This window comes from Perca flavescens, chromosome 12 (genome assembly GCF_004354835.1).
Source record: "Perca flavescens isolate YP-PL-M2 chromosome 12, PFLA_1.0, whole genome shotgun sequence".
Taxonomy (NCBI): domain Eukaryota; kingdom Metazoa; phylum Chordata; class Actinopteri; order Perciformes; family Percidae; genus Perca; species Perca flavescens.
In genome coordinates this window covers 12,271,779-12,297,738 of record NC_041342.1, presented here as the reverse complement: position 1 = coordinate 12,297,738, position 25,960 = coordinate 12,271,779, and the positions used below count along the sequence as shown (strand labels likewise).

The 25,960-nt window shown below is 39.7% G+C and overlaps 1 protein-coding gene across 5 annotated transcripts; it reads left to right on the top strand.

Annotated features, from left to right (window-relative positions):
• The first annotated feature begins 3,146 nt into the window (after positions 1–3,146).
• gdf15 (Growth differentiation factor-15) lies at positions 3,147–19,116 on the top strand. 5 transcript variants are annotated; one of them, XM_028594028.1, is made up of 5 exons: positions 3,147–3,232; positions 3,824–3,966; positions 6,614–6,722; positions 17,101–17,381; positions 17,895–19,116. In XM_028594028.1, the coding sequence occupies exons 4-5, from the start codon at positions 17,219–17,221 to the stop codon at positions 18,680–18,682; spliced, it is 951 nt and encodes a 316-aa protein (XP_028449829.1). In that variant the 5' UTR covers positions 3,147–3,232; positions 3,824–3,966; positions 6,614–6,722; positions 17,101–17,218; the 3' UTR covers positions 18,683–19,116. The 5 variants fall into 5 exon arrangements, with proteins under 5 accessions (XP_028449829.1, XP_028449828.1, XP_028449830.1 ...); XM_028594027.1 differs by lacking the exon at positions 3,147–3,232 and adding an exon at positions 3,571–3,633; XM_028594029.1 differs by lacking the exons at positions 3,147–3,232; positions 3,824–3,966; positions 6,614–6,722 and adding an exon at positions 13,657–13,773.
• Positions 19,117–25,960: the final 6,844 nt, after the last annotated feature.

Genomic DNA, 25,960 nt, shown 5'->3' with positions numbered 1-25,960 from the left:
CCAGTCAGGCATGAAAGTCAGCTCTTCCTCTTTTTACTGCCCTCTTCTCTTTACAGTATTTTTTTCCTGCTTTGTCTTCTCTGATCTGAACCTGACTTACCTGCCTTACAAGGCTGAAAGTTAGAAATATCAGTTCAGCAACTCATGGATTTGGGGATTTAATAATTCTGTCTACTGGAAAAACAGAATAAAATTAAACAGATATAATATAATAAAAATACAATCATGAATGAAACCAACTCTGGTGAAAGAAATATCAAGGTAACTAGTGTTTAAAATGACCTAGGATCCATGAAAGTTTGGCACAGACCTGGTCAATTCTACCAGAGCTGCTTAAACGAGCTGAGAATCATTTGCCTTTAATTGAGTTTCTGCAAACAACAGATTTCCTCTCATATGCTGCCTTATGAGATTTATATGCTCCTTCTGACTCCAAATAAAGCTGTACTTAGCCAATTGAAGTCTGTACTGTAGCTTTAGGGCCACTAGAGGATGCAATGGAGCTATTTGTCTATTTATGTTAACCCTGTAGAGAGGATACCGGTCCTCTGCCCTGTGCACCCTGGGAATGGTTCAGTACCTTGGCACTCTTTCCAACCGGAGGGATTTTTGTAGTTCCTAGAACATAAAATTCCTAGAACCCTTTTTTTCTTGTGTTCCGACTGGACCAATTTGGGGATTTTTAAGTTCCTCTGGCCGCAGTTCCTGTAACTCTCTCAGCTCCTACTTCAGGGCGGGGTCTTTTCACTGTTCCCTTTTCAGCATAGGGACCTAGGTCAACGAGGGTCGGGTTTCCGGTACAGACAGACCAACATCGGGACAATTTTAACACGTTTTCGCCATCTTATTCATCACTAAATTCACTTCTAAATTCACTTCTGACAACGTTTAGATTTTGAATATAGGCAGTCTTGTGCAAATTGATGCCGAATTGATAATTTGCTTCAAAGTTTTCGGAGTTGAGAATGAAGTGAGCCAGCAGGCGCTGGCCGTAGCTCGGTCAGTCCTGCTCAGAGACCCCGCTGTAAGCTGGAGGTCTCTCAGATCGCTCTCGTAAAGAAGAGGCTTTTATTTCGCCGTTGACGTTTCGATTGTTTAAATATCACAACACATGTCCATCATAAGATTAACGGGAACCTGTGGTAACCCTAATGCAGTGTGATTAAAGGTAATTTGGAAAAGAAAATCACAGAAATTAATGAATGAATGAATGATTGCATGAAATAATGAATGATGATGGTAGAATGGCAGTTAAAGGTGCCGTAGGTAGGTTTGTGAAGATCCAGGACTTAGCCCAAAAATTTGAACATCGACAACTTCTCAGTCTTTCCCCCCTTTCTGCTAAAGACCAAAACGGTCTCCTAAACCCCTCCCCCACAAGGGAGAATGAATGTGTGTGCATGAGCAGTGATTGACACGCAGTTAGACCCCCACCCCCCGCCCTGATTGGTGCATCTGAACAGGGAGTTGTGGATTTTTGCAAATGACACTACAGGCTGTAGGTGGTGCCGGAGGAGCTGGATTCTTTTTTAAATGACCTGCTTCTTGTAGTTCTACTGGAACATAGGGTCAGTTTCAGCAAATATGACAGAAAGTTAGTTTTATAAGTCTTACCTACTGCACCTTACTTTCTCCACCTGTTTATTTGTCATTAACACATCCATCTATATAAAGAAAAACCTCTCTTGGCCAGACATCCTTCTCAATTAGGGGAGCTAAAGCATGGAATGAGCTGCCCATTGAGCTCAAAGCAATACAAAATCATAAGCTTTTTAAAATGAAACTGAAGAAGTTTTAAATCAGACCTGTGGTCACAGGGGTGGGGGTGAGGAGATGGTACAGGTGTATGTGCCTTGTAGGTTCATGTGCTTGTACGTTTTTTTAATGCGGCTATGTTTCATATGTGTTTATGACGGTTTAAAAGCCCTTCTAGGGACAGGCATTGGAAATTAGCCGTAGCTATAAACGCTGTGATGCTGTACATTGGAGATGTGTTGTTCAAGTGTCTATGTGGTATAGTAGCATCACATCTGTCCCTATTAAATAAACATGTAATGAAAATGAAATATTTTGGGAAAGAGTCAAAATAGAATGAATATGTAATTAATACTGTCAAACTGTAGAGTGGTGTGATATCAAACTTTTTCTGTTGTGACCCATTAATACAAAGTTATGCCAATTGTGAAGCCTTGTCACAGATTATGAAGCTATGAAAAGAGAAGGAGAAAGAGCCAGAAGAAGAGAGGGAGAGTCGCACATGACAGTGTGCATGAGTCACTTTACACCTTTCACACACTTTCAACTTGCAATGTAGACTCACCTGGAAAAGCACATGACTGTTTCATCCCCTCAGTGACTTAGTGCTCAGAAATTCACACACACAAGCTTTTTTGGTAACTTCGTTACATGCTCAAATATTGTCCTGGCTTTTCATTCAGGACTATTAGGATTATTCTTTGTATAGTGACAGATGCAAGACCCTTTAAAAGCTCTGGGGTCTCATTTATAAAACTGTGTGTACTAGAATCCTTGCTAAAAGTGTACGTACGCCCAAAAGCCAAAAATGGCGTACGCCAAATTCAGATTTATAAAACCGTGCGTACGCACATCTGTAAGCAATGTTCCCGTTATAAATCACAGATTACCCACAAGTGTGCGTATCATGAATCAGCCTCTTATCCCACCCTGGCCGGTACACGGCCATTATAAATCATAAATAGTCAATGCAAAACACCCCATGAATGCTGATCAGTATGTTAATGACCCTGGCAGTTGTTCTTTCGTTACGCCGAATTATGACGACTGGCGGGAAAAAGCAAAAAACTTCTCAGACGTTCAGGAATTGCTGCAAATTGAAGCATAATTTCGGCCTATTCTCGCATAGTGTAGGTAAAACTGATGTATAGACTACCTCTATTAATAATACCGTCCAAAACGGCAGGCATTACGGCACTCGGGGACAGCTCCAATATACCAGACCTATATAATAAGATTTAACAGAACTATATATTATATCCAAACGAGCCTTATTCAGTACATAGATCCAAGAGCTCAGCTTTAGGGAATCTAAATCGCCATATTAAACAGTCATCATCATGGTCCCTGAAGTCTCTTTCTTTAAGATTTGAGTTGGAGGTGTTTATGGAACAATTATCACTCAGTACAAGCGCAAAAAACACTGCTGGATTTAATCTTCATGGTAACGTGGATGATACGGAGTGAAGAAATGTGGGTGAGGCATCAATACTTGAACATATTACGAGTAATCGTTCTTCCCACGTTTACTTTCTGCCATCTTGACTTCAGTTCACCATCTCACCATCTGCGTCGCCAACTCCCATTGTCTCCAAGACGTGCGTCCGCATGGGTCAGAGTTTGCGTGGAGTGCCGCACATTCTCCCGACAAATTAGTTTTTTACAACCTTTGCGTGGGAAGTGGCGTACGCACATTTTCAGCCCTGTTTTGTGCGTACGCCACGTTTATAAATGAGACACGTGGTCTCTTCACTTCACTCCCTCACAGTGTCCTCCTCATTGAACCTGTCAGCTTCTCTTTATATATTAGTGCCACTCGGCAGTTCGCTGACCTGCAGTGTTGTACGTTGGAAGGTTTTAAGAAAGCTGCCACACCAGGTACGCTGTGGATTTGAGAGAAACAAAGGATTAGATTGAGCTTTAATTATCCATGTTATCCAGTAGAGGAGACTGGGGTATCCCATCATATATTCAAACATCATGAAAGAAATCATCAAGAAATGTGATGAAGATAAAACAATGTGTTGACCAAAGTTAGCATTGTTGTGTGTTTCTTCCTCTTCCTCAGGACTGCTGTCTGTGTTCCTTGAGAGGCGGCGCTCTGCAGAGATTCTACAAGAGAGCCGACTAAGAAAGTCCTACCAGCAGACAAATGTGCTGCTGCCATCAAGCTTTAATCTGTGGATCACCAACTTTAAAGTGATATCATAGGTATAGTACAGTAGTCATGGTCATCTGAGCTGGTCCCTAATTTATAACAGTAACATTTAAGGGGAGAGTTTAAGAATACTGATATACATCTGCAATGAAATATTGTCATATGATAAAATGTCCTTTTTGAAAAAGGATGTAGAGGACATTAGACAGTGAGTGGTCGGTCTTATGTGGAACCCAAAGAGCTATTAGTTATAGGGAGAAGTGGAGTTTGGTTTAATGGGACAGGCAGTAAAGTGGACAGTTGGTTTGACTTTTTAGTTCTACCCACTAATGCAGCATGAGGGCACCACTGAAGATAGTGACAAGAAAAAGTGCTCAGGAAGGATTTATGTTTACTAAACAGCCCAGACATAGTCAGACCGGTTGGTATATAACAGCTTGCTACCCATGCATACCATTCACTCTGCTTTGACCGCATTAAATGCACAGACACAAACTCACACCAACACACACAGTATCGGTGTGTAGGTGCAGTTGTTACACACCCCCAGCCCGTGGTTGCACTTTGTCGTTCTTTGTAGGGCACAGTAAGTGAACGTCAGTTTAAATGGCTCTCCACTATATCACGTATTTATCAATTAGTATCTCCTTTTTATAAATGGGTTACTACAGACTGGACCATAATAAACAATTGTTTAACTATGCTGGATGTTGAGTAGTTGGTGTTCATCTAACCACCACTCAACTAATTAGTATTGTGTAATATTATTATTAGACTTGTGAATATCAGTTACAACATGAAATGCCATGAAAGAGTAAAATGTTGTTGTGATTTTTAAACCATACTTCTAAACTACATTGTTTGGTTTCTCCTGTGGGGGAGGAGGTATAACTTTTGACAAAAAGTACTCTCAATTTAAGGTTTCATTTAGTAGCTTTTTTTGGAGCCTTCGACTGCATCTGGATGGTCTTCCTCAGAAAATGAAGTTTGCTCACTTATCATAGAGATCGCTACTGTATCTCCACAGCTAATCAACCCCATGTCAATCTATCACGGTGATAAGCAGCTCCATGACAACTGAGCGAGCACAGACTGCTGAGGGTGAAAGACCGTGGACATTGACTAGTTTTCTTTTTGTCAAATAATTCTTTTATGCTCAAGTTGAAACCTCGTTTATTCATTTGTTATGCTGATATTTTTGTCACATCCTTATTCTTGAACTGGACACAATCTTAATATTAAAGATGTATCAGTCATCATTAATCTCTAAATACAGTACAGGCCAAAAGTTTGGACACACTTTCTCATTCAATGTGTTTCTTTATTTTCATGACTATTTACATTGTAGATTCTCACTGAAGGCATCAAAACTATGAATGAACACATATGGAATTATGTACTAATAACTGAAAACATGTCTTATATTTTAGATTCTTTAAAGTAGCCACCCTTTGCTTTTTTAATAATAAGGGAAAAAATTCCACTAATTAACCCTGACAAAGCACACCTGTGAAGTGAAAACCATTTCAGGTGACTACCTCATGAAGCTCATTGAGAGAACACCAAGGGTTTGCAGAGTTATCAAAAAAAAAAAAGGGTGGCTACTTTGAAGAATCTAAAATATAAGACATGTTTTCAGTTATTTCACACTTTTTTGTTAAGTAGATAATTCCATATGTGTTCATTCATAGTTTTGATGCCTTCAGTGAGAATCTACAATGTAAATAGTCATGAAAATAAAGAAACACATTGAATGAGAAGGTGTGTCCAAACTTTTGGCCTGTACTGTATGTATTTGTCAATTTGTTATAATCCCATATTGTAAGTTTTGGTCTTTTAATTAGAAAAGCACGTTTTTATAAATTAATTTAAATAAATAAATTAATATATAATTTAGTAGAAGTTGTGGTAGTTGTAGTATTTTTCTAATGGCTCATATGTAGACATTATAGCTGGGGTAGGCAGTTTTCTGGAAAAGGCAAACCAGACTTTTCAAAGCCAGAATTTGAAAATACAGCTCTCCTCCTGCAGCTCTCCATTCTCGGTTCTAAGCCCCTCCCACCAAACGGTATATGTATGAATACTAGTCATTATTTTAATCCTCCTGATCCTGATGTTATAGAGCAGCAATTCTATAAGAAACACCGTCCGGTTTTCTTGTGGGCCTGTAAAGCCCTTTGAGATGGCAGACTGTGAATCGAGGCTCTGCAAACATGAACCTGAATTAGCCGCAGCTCTGAGCCTTTGGCCATGGCTAGCAGAAGGCTAAACTATTAATCTCTGAAATTATTTATTATTATTTAGTCTTCTTGTTTAGTCTGCTTCCTTTTTTTGGGTTTGCTTTGCAGGCAGTTGTTTTTTTTTTCTGCAGGATTTTCCGCCATTGAATCAGGCTTTGATAGTCTGAAGGGACATGCGCGTGCGTCTGCATTTATTGAACAGCCAATAGTGATTGGCCAAGTCTCCTGTTGCGAGCTACATTTTCTCAAGTCTGGAAATGGTGCCAAGAGGAGGTGCAGAAGTCGATTATTGTGGAATATTTGCCCAATGACGAACCCTTTAACTTGTAGGCCCAACTACAAGTCAGTGCCTGCACGCAATGTTTATTGTGTAACCACATTTCTTAATACGTGCCCAACATTGCGCCCTGGACATTGAATTGTTTGTCCTAAATGTACTTTGTGTTTGCCTTTCACACAGGTGGGTTCATGTGCTGTGTGCCATCACTGTGCTGGAAGCTCGCTTCGTCAACGTCACTGAGCGAGGCCCCGTTGACCTCTCTGCAATCCCTCTGCCGCGCTTCAGACTGGTAAGACTCCCTACAGCTACAGCGCTCTGCTCTACCTTACGGTCAAACTGTAGCCATCCAGATTAGGAGACCTGTTGTTGCAGCCGTAAGCGCAAAGCTAATATTTGATGATTTCATGTGCCAGAATCCTGAAATCGAACTAGTTGCCCCGCCTGTTTGCTGAGTTTGTCTTATTCAAAAGCATCTTAAATACTTTGATATAACTATTCATTGACGAACAGTAACTTTCTCACTAATACCATGACACCTATCTATGTATTCATGTGGCATGTTGAGTCAGGTCTATTTTTTTCACTTCCAAAGACTTTAAACCCGCACACAGATTGGATTCTTGGTAAACAGAGTTGTACTCTGATGGTGGCATCTGTTTGTGGCTCTCACTGAGAACACACATATAACCCTAGTGAAACTGCTGTGGCGCCTGTTGGCTGTCCTTACTCTGTTTCACTTCTCACTCTAGCCCCTGTGTGTTTCTGAAAAATGCTTTCTGCCCACATTAGGGATGCCACGGGGGAGGAACATTTCCCATCGGTTATTAATCTCATCACCACACTGGTGTTACCGAACACCCCAGACATTTTACAAGAATACATATTCATTGATATTGCTCAATATCTGTAGAGTGCTTACTTTGATGTTTACTTTGTATGCCCGACCATCGGGTAACACCGCAAATGACGACTACCGCGACAAGCCTAGCCCACATTTATATTTAAAGGGGCGCTATGCAGTTTTGGCCATTGCTTTGCTGTTTTCTCGCTTTTTGCTCACAGGTTTCTCTATAGAGCCCCCCCCTACAGCTTCAGAATAGATATTTGGCAGCTCCTATGTTTACTCGTGTCTGACTCTTCGCTCGGTCAGTCTGCCGTTTCCTCTTTCTCTGTTCCTCCGACAATGCTTTCCTAGCTTTCTGCTTCTTTTTTAGACGGCTCAGCCATGACGATAGTGTGAAAAACTCCATCGCTACCTTGTTAGCCGGTTCCTGAATGGGCGAATGTGTGCAGTGCCGTGAAGCAGTTCATTACATTGCGAGACCTGATATCACGCGATACTTCCTGACGCTGCGGCTCGCCGGCGAAAGTTGTAAGGGTGGTTTTTCCACTCACAGACGCTAGGGGGGAGAGAGAGACAACCACCATTCAACTAAAAAATAGTCATATATCCATTCCAATGACTCCGAAGCTGTTCAGTTAAGGTAAATTAAGCTTAAAAAAAAAACTGCATAGTTCCCTGTTAAAAAAAAAAGATATGGCCATATTACTTGCTTATTAGATGACCGAAAGGAAGTTGTGTAATTTCCCTCTTAACGTGTCTTAACTTACTTTGATAACTATTTTTTTGTGTGTCTCCCTCCCTCCCATTCTCCCCACTTGGCTTGTTTTCTCTCTCCTCCTGTACTTCCTCTGCTTTAACCCACCACTTAGTCATAGTCTTCATCACCTGCCACAGACACAGAACGCGCCTCTTACCTGAGGTAACCATGCAGAAACAGTAATGTAGTAATGAATTAGGTGTGGAAGGTCACATCATTTCTACATGTTATCTCGCAAAGCTGTTTAGATTTTTGTTTGTTTTTGTGAGATTAAAGTGAGAAAGAAACTGAAAGCATGATGAACCCTCACTTGTTGCTCTGTGTCTGATTTCACTGGTTAGTGCGGATTAGGTTGTTTAGCTGAGAGGAAAGCCGAAAATTCAGAACTGAAATGACTATTTCTCTGATTTGAGAACTGACATGCATGTTGAAAAACAAGATGGAAAAAGACAAGTTAACCCTATATTAAACTTTTGAGAGTGTATTTTTTTACGTAAGCTGTTTTATCGTGGTTACTTATTCCTTATATATAAAGTTCCCTTTCATGAATTCCGAGTTTGGTGATTTCTGCCACAGTGGCATAATGAGCAGGCCCAAACAAGAAGCTTAGTTATGCTGAATATGATTTGGATTCTGACTGAGTTTGAGAGCGTTACATCTTCTAAGGATCAGATTCCAGACACATAGACACCATACTAAGTACAGTACAGGCCAAAAGTTTGGACACACCTTCTCATTCAATGTGTTTCTTTATTTTCATGACTATTTACATTGTAGATTCTCACTGAAGGCATCAAAGCTATGAATGAACACATATGGAATTATGTACATAACAAAAAAGTGTGAAATAACTGAAAACATGGCTTATATTTTAGATTCTTCAAAGTAGCCACCTTTGCTTTTTTTGATAACTCTGCAAACCCTTGGTGTTCTCTCAATGAGCTTCATGAGGTAGTCACCTGAAATGGTTTTCACTTCACAGGTGGGCTTTGTCAGGGTTAATTAGTGGAAGTTTTTCCCTTATTATTAAAAAAGCAAAGGGTGGCTACTTTAAAGAATCTAAAATATAAGTCATCAGTTATTTCACACTTTTTTGTTAAGTACATAATTCCGTATGTGTTCATTCATAGTTTTGATGCCTTCAGTGAGAATCTACAATGTAAATAGTCATGAAAATAAAAAGGAAACGCATTGAATGAGAAAGTGTGTCCAAACTTTTGGCCTGTACTATATGTCGGAGGTTTATAATACATACATTTGTTCCAGGTGTTTGTGTTCATTGACAGTTAAAAATAATTTGTCTGTCTAATTTAACTGTGCTATTTGTTATCGTGCTTTCCAGAATGTGACATATACAGTGTTGCCCACATACATTCTCAATCTAACACTTTAAATTTCAAATCCACATGAAGCACTCTTCACATTGGCATGAATTGGATCCGGTGCACAGCACTTGTTGACAAAGAAATATACGTCCCTTTTAAAGCTGGTTCTCCCGTTATTTCCTTACAAGTGATGTAAAATGTAAAAGGCTCTTTGTTTTAAACGGTAATGCTTACTCCACATAAAACCCTACGTTACATCACTTCCAGCCAACTTGACGGAGCAATATGAGCATCATTGAGAACGGCATCATCCAACTGTTTAAACCAGATATTCTCTAGGCCAGCTCAGCTGACTACACATACACCAAATCCGTCAGCATGCTAGCGTGTCGTTCATTACAGAGCCTGTTTGTAGCAGTTAGGCTACCGACAACGTTATCTTTGCTTCACCTGTTCTATCTACTGACTTTAGCATTTTGGACATGCTAGCTGTTACAGACGTGAACTAATCACAGACTGTTGCCCCGCTCATGGACTCATGGCAGTGTGTCGCTGCATAGTGGATACAATGGATATTTTCCATTATTTGTGGCATTAAAAAAAGACGTATAATTTTAGTCGCATTTTAATTTGAATATAAATCTTTTTTTTCCTCCCTTTCATAAGATGAATAAACGCACCTAACTTCTCTCTGTATTATTGTAGATTTTTGACAAAGAGGATCTTTGTGAAGGCAGTCTAATTAGCCTTGCATTTGTGAATGTCCAGCAATATTCCCAGACTGCTTGTACTTGACTCATACACAAGCATGTACTGTCTGCATTTCACATTATTTTCAAGTAAGCAAGTAATAATACTATTATATAATACTAATTAGTTGAATAAGTGGTTAGATGAACACCAACTACTCAACATCCAGCATAGTTAAACAATTGTTTATTATGGTCCAGTCTGTAGTAACCCATTTATAAAAAGGAGATACTAATTGATAAATACGTGATATAGTGGAGAGCCATTTAAACTGACGTTCACTTACTGTGCCCTACAAAGAACGGCAAAGTGCAACCACGGGCTGGGGGTGTGTAACAACTGCACCTACACACCGATACTGTGTGTGTTGGTGTGAGTTTGTGTCTGTGCATTTAATGCGGTCAAAGCAGAGTGAATGGTATGCATGGGTAGCAAGCTGTTATATACCAACCGGTCTGACCATGTCTGGGCTGTTTAGTAAACATAAATCCTTCCTGAGCACTTTTTCTTGTCACTATCTTCAGTGGTGCCCTCATGCTGCATTAGTGGGTAGAACTAAAAAGTCAAACCAACTGTCCACTTTACTGCCTGTCCCATTAAACCAAACTCCACTTCTCCCTATAACTAATAGCTCTTTGGGTTCCACATAAGACCGACCACTCACTGTCTAATGTCCTCTACATCCTTTTTCAAAAAGGACATTTTATCATATGACAATATTTGATTGCAGATGTATATCAGTATTCTTAAACTCTCCCCTTAAATGTTACTGTTGTAAATTAGGGACCAGCTCAGATGACCATGACTACAGTACTATACCTATGATATCACTTTAAAGTTGGTGATCCACAGATTAAAGCTTGATGGCAGCAGGGCTGCAGGAGGAGAGCTGTATTTTCAAATTCTGGCTTTGAAAAGTCTGGTTTGCCTTTTCCAGAAAACTGCCTACCCCAGCTATAATGTCTACATATGAGCCATTAGAAAAATACTACAACTACCACAACTTCTACTAAATTATATATTAATTTATTTATTTAAATTAATTTATAAAAACGTGCTTTTCTAATTAAAAGACCAAAACTTACAATATGGGATTATAACAAATTGACAAATACATACAGTACAGGCCAAAAGTTTGGACACACCTTCTCATTCAATGTGTTTCTTTATTTTCATGACTATTTACATTGTAGATTCTCACTGAAGGCATCAAAACTATGAATGAACACATATGGAATTATCTACTTAACAAAAAAGTGTGAAATAACTGAAAACATGTCTTATATTTTAGATTCTTCAAAGTAGCCACCCTTTTTTTTTTTTTTTTTGATAACTCTGCAAACCCTTGGTGTTCTCTCAATGAGCTTCATGAGGTAGTCACCTGAAATGGTTTTCACTTCACAGGTGTGCTTTGTCAGGGTTAATTAGTGGAATTTTTTCCCTTATTATTAAAAAAGCAAAGGGTGGCTACTTTAAAGAATCTAAAATATAAGACATGTTTTCAGTTATTTCACACATTTTTGTTAAGTACATAATTCCATATGTGTTCATTCATAGTTTTGATGCCTTCAGTGAGAATCTACAATGTAAATAGTCATGAAAATAAAGAAACACATTGAATGAGAAAGTGTGTCCAAACTTTTGGCCTGTACTGTATTTAGAGATTAATGATGACTGATACATCTTTAATATTAAGATTGTGTCCAGTTCAAGAATAAGGATGTGACAAAAATATCAGCATAACAAATGAATAAACGAGGTTTCAACTTGAGCATAAAAGAATTATTTGACAAAAAGAAAACTAGTCAATGTCCACGGTCTTTCACCCTCAGCAGTCTGTGCTCGCTCAGTTGTCATGGAGCTGCTTATCACCGTGATAGATTGACATGGGGTTGATTAGCTGTGGAGATACAGTAGCGATCTCTATGATAAGTGAGCAAACTTCATTTTCTGAGGAAGACCATCCAGATGCAGTCGAAGGCTCCAAAAAAAGCTACTAAATGAAACCTTAAATTGAGAGTACTTTTTGTCAAAAGTTATACCTCCTCCCCCACAGGAGAAACCAAACAATGTAGTTTAGAAGTATGGTTTAAAAATCACAACAACATTTTACTCTTTCATGGCATTTCATGTTGTAACTGATATTCACAAGTCTAATAATAATATTACACAATACTAATTAGTTGAGTGGTGGTTAGATGAACACCAACTACTCAACATCCAGCATAGTTAAACAATTGTTTATTATGGTCCAGTCTGTAACCCATTTATAAAAAGGAGATACTAATTGATAAATACGTGATATAGTGGAGAGCCATTTAAACTGACGTTCACTTACTGTGCCCTACAAAGAACGACAAAAGTGCAACCACGGGCTGGGGTGTGTAACAACTGCACCTACACACCGATACTGTGTGTGTTGGTGTGAGTTTGTGTCTGTGCATTTAATGCGGTCAAAGCAGAGTGAATGGTATGCATGGGTAGCAATCTGTTATATACCAACCGGTCTGACCATGTCTGGGCTGTTTAGTAAACATAAATCCTTCCTGAGCACTTTTTCTTGTCACTATCTTCAGTGGTGCCCTCATGCTGCATTAGTGGGTAGAACTAAAAAGTCAAACCAACTGTCCACTTTACTGCCTGTCCCATTAAACCAAACTCCACTTCTCCCTATAACTAATAGCTCTTTGGGTTCCACATAAGACCGACCACTCACTGTCTAATGTCCTCTACATCCTTTTTCAAAAAGGACATTTTATCATATGACAATATTTCATTGCAGATGTATATCAGTATTCTTAAACTCTCCCCTTAAATGTTACTGTTATAAATTAGGGACCAGCTCATATGACCATGACTACTGTACTATACCTATGATATCACTTTAAAGTTGGTGATCCACAGATTAAAGCTTGATGGCAGCAGGGCTGCAGGAGGAGAGCTGTATTTTCAAATTCTGGCTTTGAAAAGTCTGGTTTGCCTTTTCCAGAAAACTGCCTACCCCAGCTATAATGTCTACATATGAGCCATTAGAAAAATACTACAACTACCACAACTTCTACTAAATTATATATTAATTTATTTATTTAAATTAATTTATAAAAACGTGCTTTTCTAATTTGTCTGCTGGTAGGACTTTCTTAGTCGGCTCTCTTGTAGAATCTCTGCAGAGCGCCGCCTCTCAAGGAACACAGACAGCAGTCCTGAGGAAGAGGAAGAATTTCTAAATCCTGATGTTTGAATATATGATGGGATACCCCAGTCTCCTCTACTTGATAACATGGATAAGCATTAGCAATTAAAGCTCAATCTATTGCTAATCCTTTGTTTCTCTCAAATCCACAGTGTACCTGGTGTGGCAGCTTTCTTAAAACCTTCCAACGTACAACACTGCAGATCAGCGAACTGCCGAGTGGCACTAATATATAAAGAGAAGCTGACAGGTTCAATGAGGAGGACACTGTCAGGGAGTGAAGTGAAGAGACCACGTGTCTCATTTATAAACGTGGCGTACGCACAAAACAGGGCTGAAAATGTGCGTACGCCACTTCCCACGCAAAGGTTGTAAAAAACTAATTTGACGAGAGAATGTGCGGCACTCCACGCAAACTCTGACCCATGCGGACGCACGTCTTGGAGACAATGGGAGTTGGCGACGCAGATGGTGAGGTGGTGAACTGAAGTCAAGACGGCAGAAAGTAAATGTGGGAAGAACGATTACTAGTAATATGTTCAAGTATTGATGCCTCACCCACATTTCTTCACCCCGTATCATCCACGTTCCAGCAGTGTTTTTTGCGCTTGTACTGAGTGATACTTGTTCCATAACACCTTGTAAAATCAAACTCAAATCTTTAAGAAATATTTGGCACTGTCTCACCATAACTTTGTCCGCTACGGAGCGCAGGAAGAGGAGACTGCTTGACTGCATGGAATACAGGATAGCATCAAATACCCTAGCATTAGATAACTGCAGAACACAGTGTAAATAACTAAATATATGTCTTTAAAACTGTGCATATATCATCAAATGTCTGGAAAGTCTGGAAACACAGCCGTTAAGTTCTGGCGCAATCGTTACACTTAATGTCCTCGTTATCGGTCCGAGCTTTAATACTGTTTGTGACAAAATCTGCATGAAGAAAAGTGTGTTTGCCTATTAGACTTTCTTTTGTCTTCAGACTGTATCTCGGGGTGGGGGATACCACTAGTTGATGCTGTTATTTTGGCAAGGTGTTAACGATCACAAATTGTTGTAAACATATAAATACTGTGGGGACCCCCCGTGCGTAATGCTGCATGATGGCACTGCTGGCCCTGCAGGAGGACTACGCCAATGGAAGAATCAGGAGAGAAAGAGACTTCAGGGACCATGACGATGACTGGCTAATATGGCGATTTAGATTCCCTAAAGCTGAGCTCTTGGATCTATGTACTGAATTGGGTCCAGTAGAGAGGGCAACGTGCCGGAACCGTGCCATCTTATCATATAGGTCTGGTATATCGAAGCTGTCCCCGAGTGCCGTAATGCCTGCCGTTTTGGACGGTATTATTAATAGAGGTAGTCTATACATCAGGTTTACCTACACTATGCGAGAACAGGCTGCAATTATAATTCAATTTGCCTCAATTCCTGAACGTCTGAGAAGTTTTTTGCTTTTTCCCCGCCAGTCGTCATGATTCAGCGTAACGAAAGAACAACTGCCAGGGTCATTAACATACTGATCAGCATTCGTGAGGTGTTTTGCATTGACTATTTATGGTTAAAAATGGTTGGTAAAGCCATTTTTGGCTTTTGGGCATTCGTACACTTTTAGTAAGGATCCTAGTACACGCAGTTTTATAAATGAGACCCCTGGTTTTGACTTGTCACCCTTTGTTTTACCCATTATGTAATGAAGGTCCTCTTCATAACTAATATTTGTCAGCATTCGTATGCTGTAGCTCATTATGTTGCTGGTAAATTAAAAAAGGCAAAAACGCAAAGTTGTGAATGTTTATTAAAATATATTAACAATCTGTCTTGTGGATGTCACAGCTGTGTTGATTGGAGGCCGGCCCTGTTTAAGGCTTTCCATTTAGGACATTATTCTTCATGTGACAGGTGCAAGACCCTATAAAGTTCTGGTTTTTAACCATTTATGCTTGTGACCCTTTGTTTTACCCCCTATCACATGTTACTTATACAGTCTGTCTGAGCTGTGAGAGGTTCCACCAAAGAGTGATGTTCCCTTCTCAGTTTGTTTCATCTGAATACCTAAAGAGGAAGTCTGGCATTTCACATGTAAAGAGAGAAAAGTCTGTAAAAAAAAGCAGTCATTTTGTGCAACAGAACTGTCACATCTATCTTGAAACCCGACCCTACATATATTACAGGAGCTTGGAATTACGACAGTATCGGTAATGTCATTCAAATTTGCAGAAGCCATCGCATAGTAAGTTTTACGGTTATGTGGTAATCATTTTTATTGTTTTATTATATTATGATGTACATGTTATCATTTAATTACATTTGTATTACTGTAACCCTCTTATGGCTTAACAGTTTTACTATCTGGTTGCTGAAAGGTTATGTTATACTTCCAAGCTCATAATTTGGCATGAATGCACTTTCATGGACATTTTCCATAAAATCTAATCTTCATCAGTCAGCAATCGCTTCTGTGGTCAGGGAATGCCCTCATGTGGAAAGAATAGGGTCAATGACACAGACGCCCATGAAACTATTACAGTAAGCGGTGTGCTAACCCTATTTACTGATAGAAGCGAGGGACTTTCACGTGCTGATAACGCTCCACAGTGCAGACACAGCCGTAGCCTATCTTTAGCTCTTTAGTCCGTCCCAACAATTCTCTTGTTTTTCAGTCTATTTTAGTCATAAAGAGAGCGCTCCTTACGTCAGTGGTTTTCAAAGTGGGGTGGTCCTTAAAGTTTGGGAATAACTGCCTTCCATCACATGATGATGCTTCTGCAATAAAAGACTGAAATAATTGACTTTGAAGTTGAAGTTCCCTCTTTCAACAGACAACTTCCTTATCTATTCTTTTTTTGTTTTTTTTTTGTTTACCTTGAAGCATTTCCTCTGTGGGCTTGTCTACGGAGGGAGGGGTAACACACAGATACTTTACTCTTTCCACATTTTCCTGTCTTTGTTTATTGTATGTTGTCACAGACAGCTGATAGAAATGTACATGGCAAGGCTGGACTGTTCTCATAGTGTCTTGCAGTCTGTGGCAGGAAGGTAGTCTATGGGCCTTCCCAGCTTTCAGCGTCTAGTCAGCGAGTGAACAAGACTCTAAATGCCTCTTTGGTCTGTACCTGTTCCTGACCTCTGACCATACTTGGCACAGATTTGCAAGGGAACCGAGAGACAGCCTTATATGGCTCAATAAACTATCACATTATCATTATTAACCCCGGCAGGAGCTAATGTAATTCCCCATTGTCTGCCTCCTTAGAACTAGTAACTGTAAGCCATATGGCCATTTATTTGATTAAGTGACGCATAACTGGACAATCATGGTGACGTAGAACGCTGAGGTACACACCATGTACTTGTGACGAAACCAAATCTCATCCAGAAATCCCTTTATTTTATGTCTCTCCTATCTCTGATGTGTCTACCTTCTAATTGATGCGCTAATAAAACTGGAAAAAAAGCTGTAAATGTTGACATTAATGGCACAGATTTCTAATTTCATAAGTCACGTGCTGTAAACACATAATACTATGCTGCAAAATGTTGCTACATCATGACATATGGCCTTAGCTGAGCCCATCAAAGGCTCACCTGACTAACCAGGGGTGTGGCAACACAGAAGCTCTATAAATAAAAGCATGTCAAGAATTTCATTCATTACGTGGACAAACCCCATCCACTGAGCTGCAGCACTTTTAAACCAGTTCTACCTGGCAGGCTCACCATGCTCATACCACGCACACTTCAGCAGCTCATCTCCTACATGCTGTTGCTCCTTGCCTCCCTCTCCAGATCAGGGGAGAGCCGGCCTCACGTGGCCCACCAAGGCACACCTGATGTGGACAGGACGGACAGCCACAGGGTCCTGCTTCTGGAGGCGGTGAAGACGGGGATCCTCGGCTCGTTGGGTATGGACAGGGAGCCCAGGCTAACCCAAAAAGCCTCTGAGGAAGAGCTGAGAAAGATGTATCAGCTCTACAGGGAAAAACAGAGAGAGATGAGAGGAAATTCCAGCCAGCCGATGAGGGAAACCCGGCAATCCACCATGTCTACTGTGCTCTTTCCAGCTACAGGTGAGATATTTGTTAGCCAGGGAGACATCAGGAAGACACTTAGGCCTAATTTAATCATTGTCACGCCTAAATGACTGATGTGAATAGCCAATTTGGAAAGTTTGAGTGGGAGTAGGAAAGAACGTTACATGACGAGATCTGCAGATGCAGACAAAAGCTTTTGTGCCGTTGTGGTTGTAAATAACTTTGAACTTGCAGAGTTTGAACCTATGCGAATGGTTGGAAATAGAATCAAACAGTCGTGTAAACAAAGCAAACACATTCCTACAAGCTTTTAGAAATCATGAGCGTGACAGACACACCTTGTACTTGATGTTACACTTTAAAAGTGTTTGTATCTGTCAATGTCATCAATGATAAGCCAAATGATGACTTTGAGAGCATTGGAATTCAAATTTAAAAAACGTTATCTTTGTTTTCCCGCACCCAGTCGTTCCAGATGTTCCCTACTCGGTCAAATCATTGTAGGATGTTGCCAACTTTGGTTCTAATTCTCTTCTTTTCCCGTTTTAGTGGAGCCAATGAAAGTGGTTGGGAGGGGAGCGCACCCACAACGCATGTATTGGTACAGAGCTGTTTTCCACAAGAACCCCAATATCCAGAGTGAACTGACACTAGCTCGGGCCGAGCTCAAGATTTCCAGGCAGATTTTAAATAAACCCACCTCAGTTCAGCCTGAGGTAAGACGAGAAATTAAAGTTAAAGTCAACCGGATGAAGCCGACGAACTCTGCTGCATGGACACATGGAGACTTGGCGAGTGCCAATGCGTCACGCACTCAGGACGTGGAGCTGGACGTCAGCCCTGAGGTGGAGAGGTGGATGAGGACTAATGATGGAGAGGCACTGTTAGTGGATGTTGGGACAGTTGTGGGTGACAAAGATGCCGTCAAGGCAAATCCAAGCATTTTTCTAGAGTTAGGCCTCACGCAGCCCAAACCAGCCGGGAAGACGAGGCTGCCTCGCTCCAACAAGGAGGACGTCTGCGACGAGCGAGGATGGTGCTGCCGGAAGTCTGTCACCGTGTCCTTTAGAGACATTGGCTGGACGGACTGGGTGGTGGCCCCAACTGAGTACACCATGCATTTCTGCGACGGCACCTGCCCCCACAACTACAAGCCTGCAAGCATGCACACGCAGGTGAAGTCTCGGCTGCATCAGATTACCAAAGGAGGGTCACCACGCCCCTGCTGCGTGCCGGCCGCCTATGAGCCCATGGTCCTCATGCACTATGACAGTAAGGGAAAGTTGAAGCTGACTGCTTTCGACGACTTGATTGTCACTAAATGTCACTGTGCCTGAGGAACTAGGCTTTTTTTTTTTTAACCTTTGGGTGAGCCACTAAAAAATAAATGCTACATGCTGATTATGTACTCAAAGAATCGTGTATCACAGCTGCATAAATTAGTGTTTTTCACTGGTTAACTAAATTAAAATTGCAACTTTATTGTGAAGAAAAACACATTACTGCGGCACAGAGTTTTGTATTGCATTGCGGATCAAGCAGTGGATCTGTTCATTCATAGTTGTATTTATTTAAAGTTCTATTTATGGTCCTAAAGTTATAATTGTTTTGGTTTTATTATTGTTGTTTTATGTTACAGCATGTTTTAGTACCATTCAATGTCATTGTCGCTTGTTTATTTAAAGCACTGTATTGTTTTAAGAGGCACATGGTTTAGATATATTTTGTTTGTCGTCTTACACATTTCAATGATTATATGAAGACCTAAATAAATGTTCTGATGTATTCACACTGAACTGTTGCACTTGAATATATCAACATGTACAGTACATTTCATATTAAACACAACAGCATAACGTTTTCTCATTTGTGTCATTCATCCAAAGAGATACTATCAACCGCTGTAGATCACAAAGGTCACAGTGTGCCAGATGAATCAGCTTATAAAGATATGATAATTTCTATCTCCCCTTATTTAAAAAGGCAAACGAGTCAAAAAGCAGCTTGCTGTGTAAACTGCTCAGATTGCATATCAACGACGATACTGTAAATGAATTTTCATTATAGATTATCAACGCTTGTGATATTTACTTTCAAGTGCTCTTGAGATAAGTTATTAGAAAAAAGAACAAATGATTATGTGAGATATCCTATGATAAGTACTGTATATGATTGCCAAGACAAGAAAAAGTTATTCAAATTAGAAAAAGCGTGTGGAACTTAAAACATGCCAAAGTGCAATTTAAGGGTTTGGTAATAAACAGTGCACTATGTTGTAGTGTGATATTAGGATATAAAGTGTGATATTAGGATATAAGGTGCGATATTACGATATTAAGTGTGATATTACAGTAAGTGAGTCAGCTGAAGTGACCTGAAATTGATAGTAAGTTCTTCTAAAATGTTTATAGTGCAGTGATACCACCACCCCTAATGAGTTCTTAATATATATATATATATATATATATATATATATATATATATATATATATATATATATATATATATATATATATATATTTTATCTTTGCATGGATAAAGGTCACCTGAATATGAGCATGTGTTGTTGTACAATTAATAAAGTAGATGTATTAAAGAGTGGGGCGTATTGAGTGACCCTGGGCGACTGAATAAATAGGCAGATGAATAAATAGGCGATTAATCAGATCTGCAGACACAATTGCTAACTGTAATTACTTTTCTTAAGGTATACATTCAGACCTGTGCCCAGTAACAGCTCACTCGCCCCTTTGTTTTTATCCTGTTACTCTTTGTTTCAGGGATGACATCCTCGGGTTGATACGCAACTGCGGGTGGATGTAAAGGTCTTCAATCTTAGATTCTGAAAGGTCCTGACTTGCAGTACCACCCAAAGTATACACGTATAAAAGAATTAGGGACAGTATTTATCAAGGACATTCTGTGTGTATAGTCTAAGATAGACAGCATGAACTCATTAACCTCTGGTATTTGGCTTTCTCCTGGTTTTAATTCTCACGAACAGTATAGCCTTCCCGGAAAATGATTACTGAATTTAATTCCAGGATGACCAAAATGTTAGCAAAGAGTGAGTCCCGGTCTGTAAACCTCCCTGCCAGTCTCTTGAACACTAGACGCCCAGAGAAGCACGAATCACACCTCTACAGACAAAGCTTGGTTTTCACATCCTCTCCGTGTGTCTCTTCTGAAAAAACAAATGGACCACAAAACCCATAAAGTGCTGACCTTTGCATGTTTTGCAAGTCTTTTAGTATCCTCTAGTATTTTATGGCTAATCGAGCAATTATTTTTGTCTATTCTCAAATTCTTTTCTAAAACGTAAGACACAGAACAGGCGGCTATTAGCTCAAGACTATTATTAAGGAAACATCATAGTTCAAATTAAAATACAACTGCAAAATGTTCTAAATATTGGGTTATGTGTTTCATCTTCATAAACTTAATAATATGGCCCAAACCCAGATAATAAAACACTTTACATTTTTTAAATGTAATAAAAATGTATCAAACATTTCTATGGTGACCATACAGAGCAGAAATCAGTGATGCAGCTGTTGTAAACCGAGGCATCCTATGACAACATTTGAGGCTGATAAATATTCAAAATGTGTTAATGGTAAAAAGTTTATTAGCACACATAAATGCGATCTTTACCAACTTGCACCTTAACCAAACAAGTGTGAAGAAATGGTCCACACTTCTGCTCGCTAAAGGTCAAAATGGAAAGTGATTCAACGGAAATTCCAGACGTATCAAGAGAAAACCGTGAAACAAACAAAAATTGATTAACTTGGATTGTTGTCAAAAATGTGATAATTTGCAGTACAAAGTGTCCAATATGATCTTAAATGAACTGTGCCACAACAGATTATAACAGAATACAGAACAGCTTATAATTCCATTCCTGACTTGATAGATGATGTACACCAAGATATATGTATAAAATACACTGTATGTGGGTGTACTTATATCCAGACATGGCAGTATTTGTTTTTGTTCACAGGTCGGCTGGAAAATGTATATGGTGAGCAATGAATGTCCTATAATGAATCTGGCACAATATACACGTCTTCTTCCTGGCATTCTGGGAGGATGGAGAGGTTGCACGCCGGATCATTGCAGTATATTGCATCATCTTGTGTATCACACTGCAAGTACACATCCTCTTCAGGTTCAGGGGGCGACCTGCACAGAAACAATAACAACATATAAAGTGTAGCAGATGATGAAAGCACTTTTTTTTCTGATGTAAAAACCAGTGTGACACAAGGTACATATTATGTAAACTGTGTGGATTTCTCTTTCCCAGTTTCTATTCTTGCTCGGAGAAAAAAAAACTCCCGCACTGAGTCATCAGCTGGCACGTTTGATTAATAGACTTTAAACCGTAGGAAACAACAGAAGAAGAGATCACCACCACCAGACACCGGCCAAATTGTGTGCCAATATTTAACAAGGAGTGTGCAAAATGGGGAAATTTAAACCACACACACACACACACACACACACACACACACACACACACACACACACACACACACACACACACACAGTTTCCGTTCTGGTTTCTTTCTGGACAGATGCTGAAAGTAGGAAATTAAAGTAGTACAAAGTACAGCTTACTTTCTCTTGTTTACTGCAGGCCTGTTGTGTCCAGTAGTCCGAGCTGTGAAGTTTTCATAAATAGGCGCCTCTCCTGTTGACTGTTCTCTGTTCATATCAGTGTACTGATTGGAATCCTCTTGTGATGTCTCTCTATAGTCCTCATTTTTCTGGCTTCTTGTTTGTACAAACTGCAGCATATTCCTCATTTGACTGTGGTATTTGTACACGATTACACCAGCTACGATCACGAGCAGAAGGAAGAAGAATGTCAGCCCAACAGCCAGACCTACTGGGGAGCTGGGGGCCGAACATACGGCCGTGTCATTTCCACAATTGTTATCGTCAATCATGATCTGAAAGTATGAAAGGTACAGAATGAAAGCGAGCGAGTGCATGGCATCGCTCAAGCTACTATAGGCCATATCGTCGTTGGTAACAATTCCCATTTCTGGATTATTTATTCAAAGGTTTTTAGTTGTGTAGTATTGCTTATTCTTATTCAAAAAGGTTTCTTAATAAATAAAACATATACAGTTTGCTTCATGATAACAGTTATCCATTAAGTCTTATCATATATAAAAATAGAAAAAAGGTTAAAATAAGTTAAAAAAAAGTTAAGTTAAAAAAAGGTTCAAAGAAATAGGTTTAAAATAATCAAATTGAATTTAAAAAAATGATTAAACTTCACAAATAGCTTTCTGTCAAAGTGTAGGTCAATAAAAACACCGTACATACCATGCAAGGCTCCAGCGTTGTTAGAGTCGAGGTCTGAGTCGTGAGTGAAGTCATATAGTTTGTCTTTCACAACTCACACTTGCAACAGAAGTTCCCTTTTTATTGAAATCATGGAACTGGACAATGAATATGCTGAAACTAGAAGATTTCCTGTAAAAAAAGCTCTTCCTGAAAATAGACAGTTGCTGATAGAAGCTAAATTAATGTTATATTAAACCATGTGACTCAATAGACACATTTCCAATCAGAGCACTGGAATAGTTCTAAGTTTAGCTTGAGTCAAGTCAAGTGGGTTTTATTGTCATTTCAACCATGTACACTGTATATAGTGAGACGAAACAACCTTTCACCATGGATCAAGAGATGTTGCACATTTAAAAATATATAAAAACATTATATACAAACGACATTCGAGACATACATTTAGTGCACACACAAACAAATACACATAAAGTGCAAATTACTACTTAAAGTAGAGCATTTAAGACAGACTTTTGAGTGGATGTTTATGATCAAATAGTTGATTGTGAACAGTAAAAACTAGTTTTTGGCAAAATTAGTATTTCTTACTTGTTTCCCCCCTTCGGTTCAAACGTCTCAAATTGACCCAAAACGGAGTTACTTTATTAAGAGGTGTGTAATTATATTCATTGTGTGTGTATGTGTGTGTGTCATAGTTTCTTGCTTTATTATTGGATGCGATGTTAATGCCGTAAACGTCGCAGAGTTTGTGTTGTTTCTTTATCCCAATAAACGCACGTGGATTAAAACAAGCTCAAGTTCATCCAAAGTTTAAGTAGTGCTATATCTCATCTGCATGCCAATCAAGCTACATTAATAAATGATACGAGATAGAACGTCATGACACTGATAAAGTGAAACTGTGCCACCAACAACCCCCATCACGCACGCACGCACACACACACACACACACACACACACACACACACACACACACACACACACACACACAACAAACACTGATTCAACAGGACTTTTACCTCCCCCTGTTGTTACTTTCACTCCCCACATGCAGACTATAAGATAATATTGTTACATTACTTTTGGACTATAATTCCCATCAAACAGTATATGATCTGCAGAATTTGAACTGTAAACTAATGGTTGAATTGGTGACTTGAACCGTCGGCGTCTGGTCGTTTACTCACTGTTGGTTAACAAAAGTCACACACATGAGGGTGTCAGGTGGTGTAGGAGACACTTTTGATCTTGTATCTCACCCCGCACAACAGTAATAAAGAAGCAGGATAGATAGGGGTCCTATGGTTGGTCCGTCTGTCACCTGAACTCCACACTGAACCTTCATATCAAGCCAGTACTATGACAGAGGTCCCTGCTCTATTGCTTTATGTTTTTGACTGGATCCTTGGGTGTTCAAATGCCTGTTGTGCAAAAAAAAAAGGGCTATATTTATTTATTCAGAAGATAATTCGTATCTGGGTCTCGTACTGTATATTTTAGTTCTAGACTTAGGGTTGACATTTTGATTTGGGACAGAGAACAAATTCGACTAATGTCAGTGACACAGAAATGTTGCTATGTTTAGGAGAAAAGCGTGCATTTGGGTTTTCTGAACACAGAAAAAAGTATATAAGTTGGATACACATGAAGATGGAAATGGTAACATTATGGGCTCACAGTGAAGAATAGTCAACAATGAGCTTTGTACTCTCGGCTTTTGGCTGGCTCAAATGCGCAATACATCCATTTTTTGTTCCAACAACCTCCTGTACAACCACAAATAAGGTTTTATGAAAACCAAAGTGGCTGAAAATTGTGGTTCAGTGCACAAAAAGAAAAAACAAACCAAAAGGAGAGACTTTCAGGTTTAACTGAGAAAGTGAAGTGAAAGTTTCCCTCTCCGCTGCTGCTAACTCAAGCCTCCGAGATGTTGCTGCTAATGTTAGTGAAGCGTGTTTGAATAGAAGATACGGTTATGGGCAGCTGCATAACACATGGTTTTCCCCACACACACACACACACACACACACACACACACACACACACACACACACACACACACACACACACACACACACACACACACACACACACACACACACACACACACACACCTTCCCTCCACCTGCCCTGAAGTCGCTCCCTTTTCTATGTTGCCATGGTTACTTTACAACCAGATTACACTCGCCTGGCAGGTGAAACAGCTCCACTGCACCTTCTGTGCCTGTAAAACAAAAGCAGAAAAAAAGAAACAATCATGTTAGGTGTGGCGTTTGGACTCAGCAAAGCAAAAACCTCGGGATGTTGTGTGTGTTGTCAGGAATTTGAATATGCGTGTTTTGTTTATTACTGAGCCTGCTATAGTATCACAGCCATATTAAAGCTCGCAGGCCTCTTGCTGTTGTACGGCAGACAGTCTTCTGCTGCTGCTAAGAGTGAAACTCCCACTGCAGTGAGGAAACAAGAACGCACACGCACACGTCTTCATGATTAATTTATCATCTAAATCCTTGGAAGAAAGGCTTAACAGATATGTGACAGAAATACCTCTTTCTCTCTAACCTAAGAGCTCATTTGTCTCCACATGAGTAAGTCTATTCATCCTTTTGAATCTATTCATCTGTAAAGTGTATGTGTGTGTGTGTGTGGGGGGATGCTGTTGTGACAGTTTTTATCTTCAGTCAGCAGGGGTGCACATACAACTCTAGAGGAGGCAGACATTGCCACTTTCTGGCCTAAGACTTTCATGTCACAAACATTTAGGCGAACCCAGACAAAGGAAGGTAAATTCTGTTCCACAAATAAAAAGGCAAGTAAGCTGAATTTAGGTTTATAATTAAACACATCCCCCCCCCCTCGCATCCCTAGGTGGATAAAAAGTTGACAGAATACACTATCTGGTGCCACTAATAATCGTGTTCTAACAGACACTGGGTGAGATTATCACCTTCAGTGACAAAAAAAAAAGAAAAAGTGAAATTTGCGGTTGTTCCGCAGTCCAGATGTGCGGTGTGCCTCCACTACACCCCCGCGCAGCGACGTGAGCACGTAAAAAGCTTCACCGAGGCAGCTGCGTCAAGTCGGCCAGAGACAACCGTGTAGATACCGGAAACTAGATATTGGCTTCAAAATAAAAGTATGCCTTTTGACAAAAAAAAAAGAAGATAATTCAGTTTTAGCTTTAGTCAGGCACAAAAATGCTATAAGCTATTGATTGACTAAATAATAACATATTCAACAGACAACTGGTCAGTTGCAGTGTTGATAGGCATATTTCAATCTTTTACCAATAC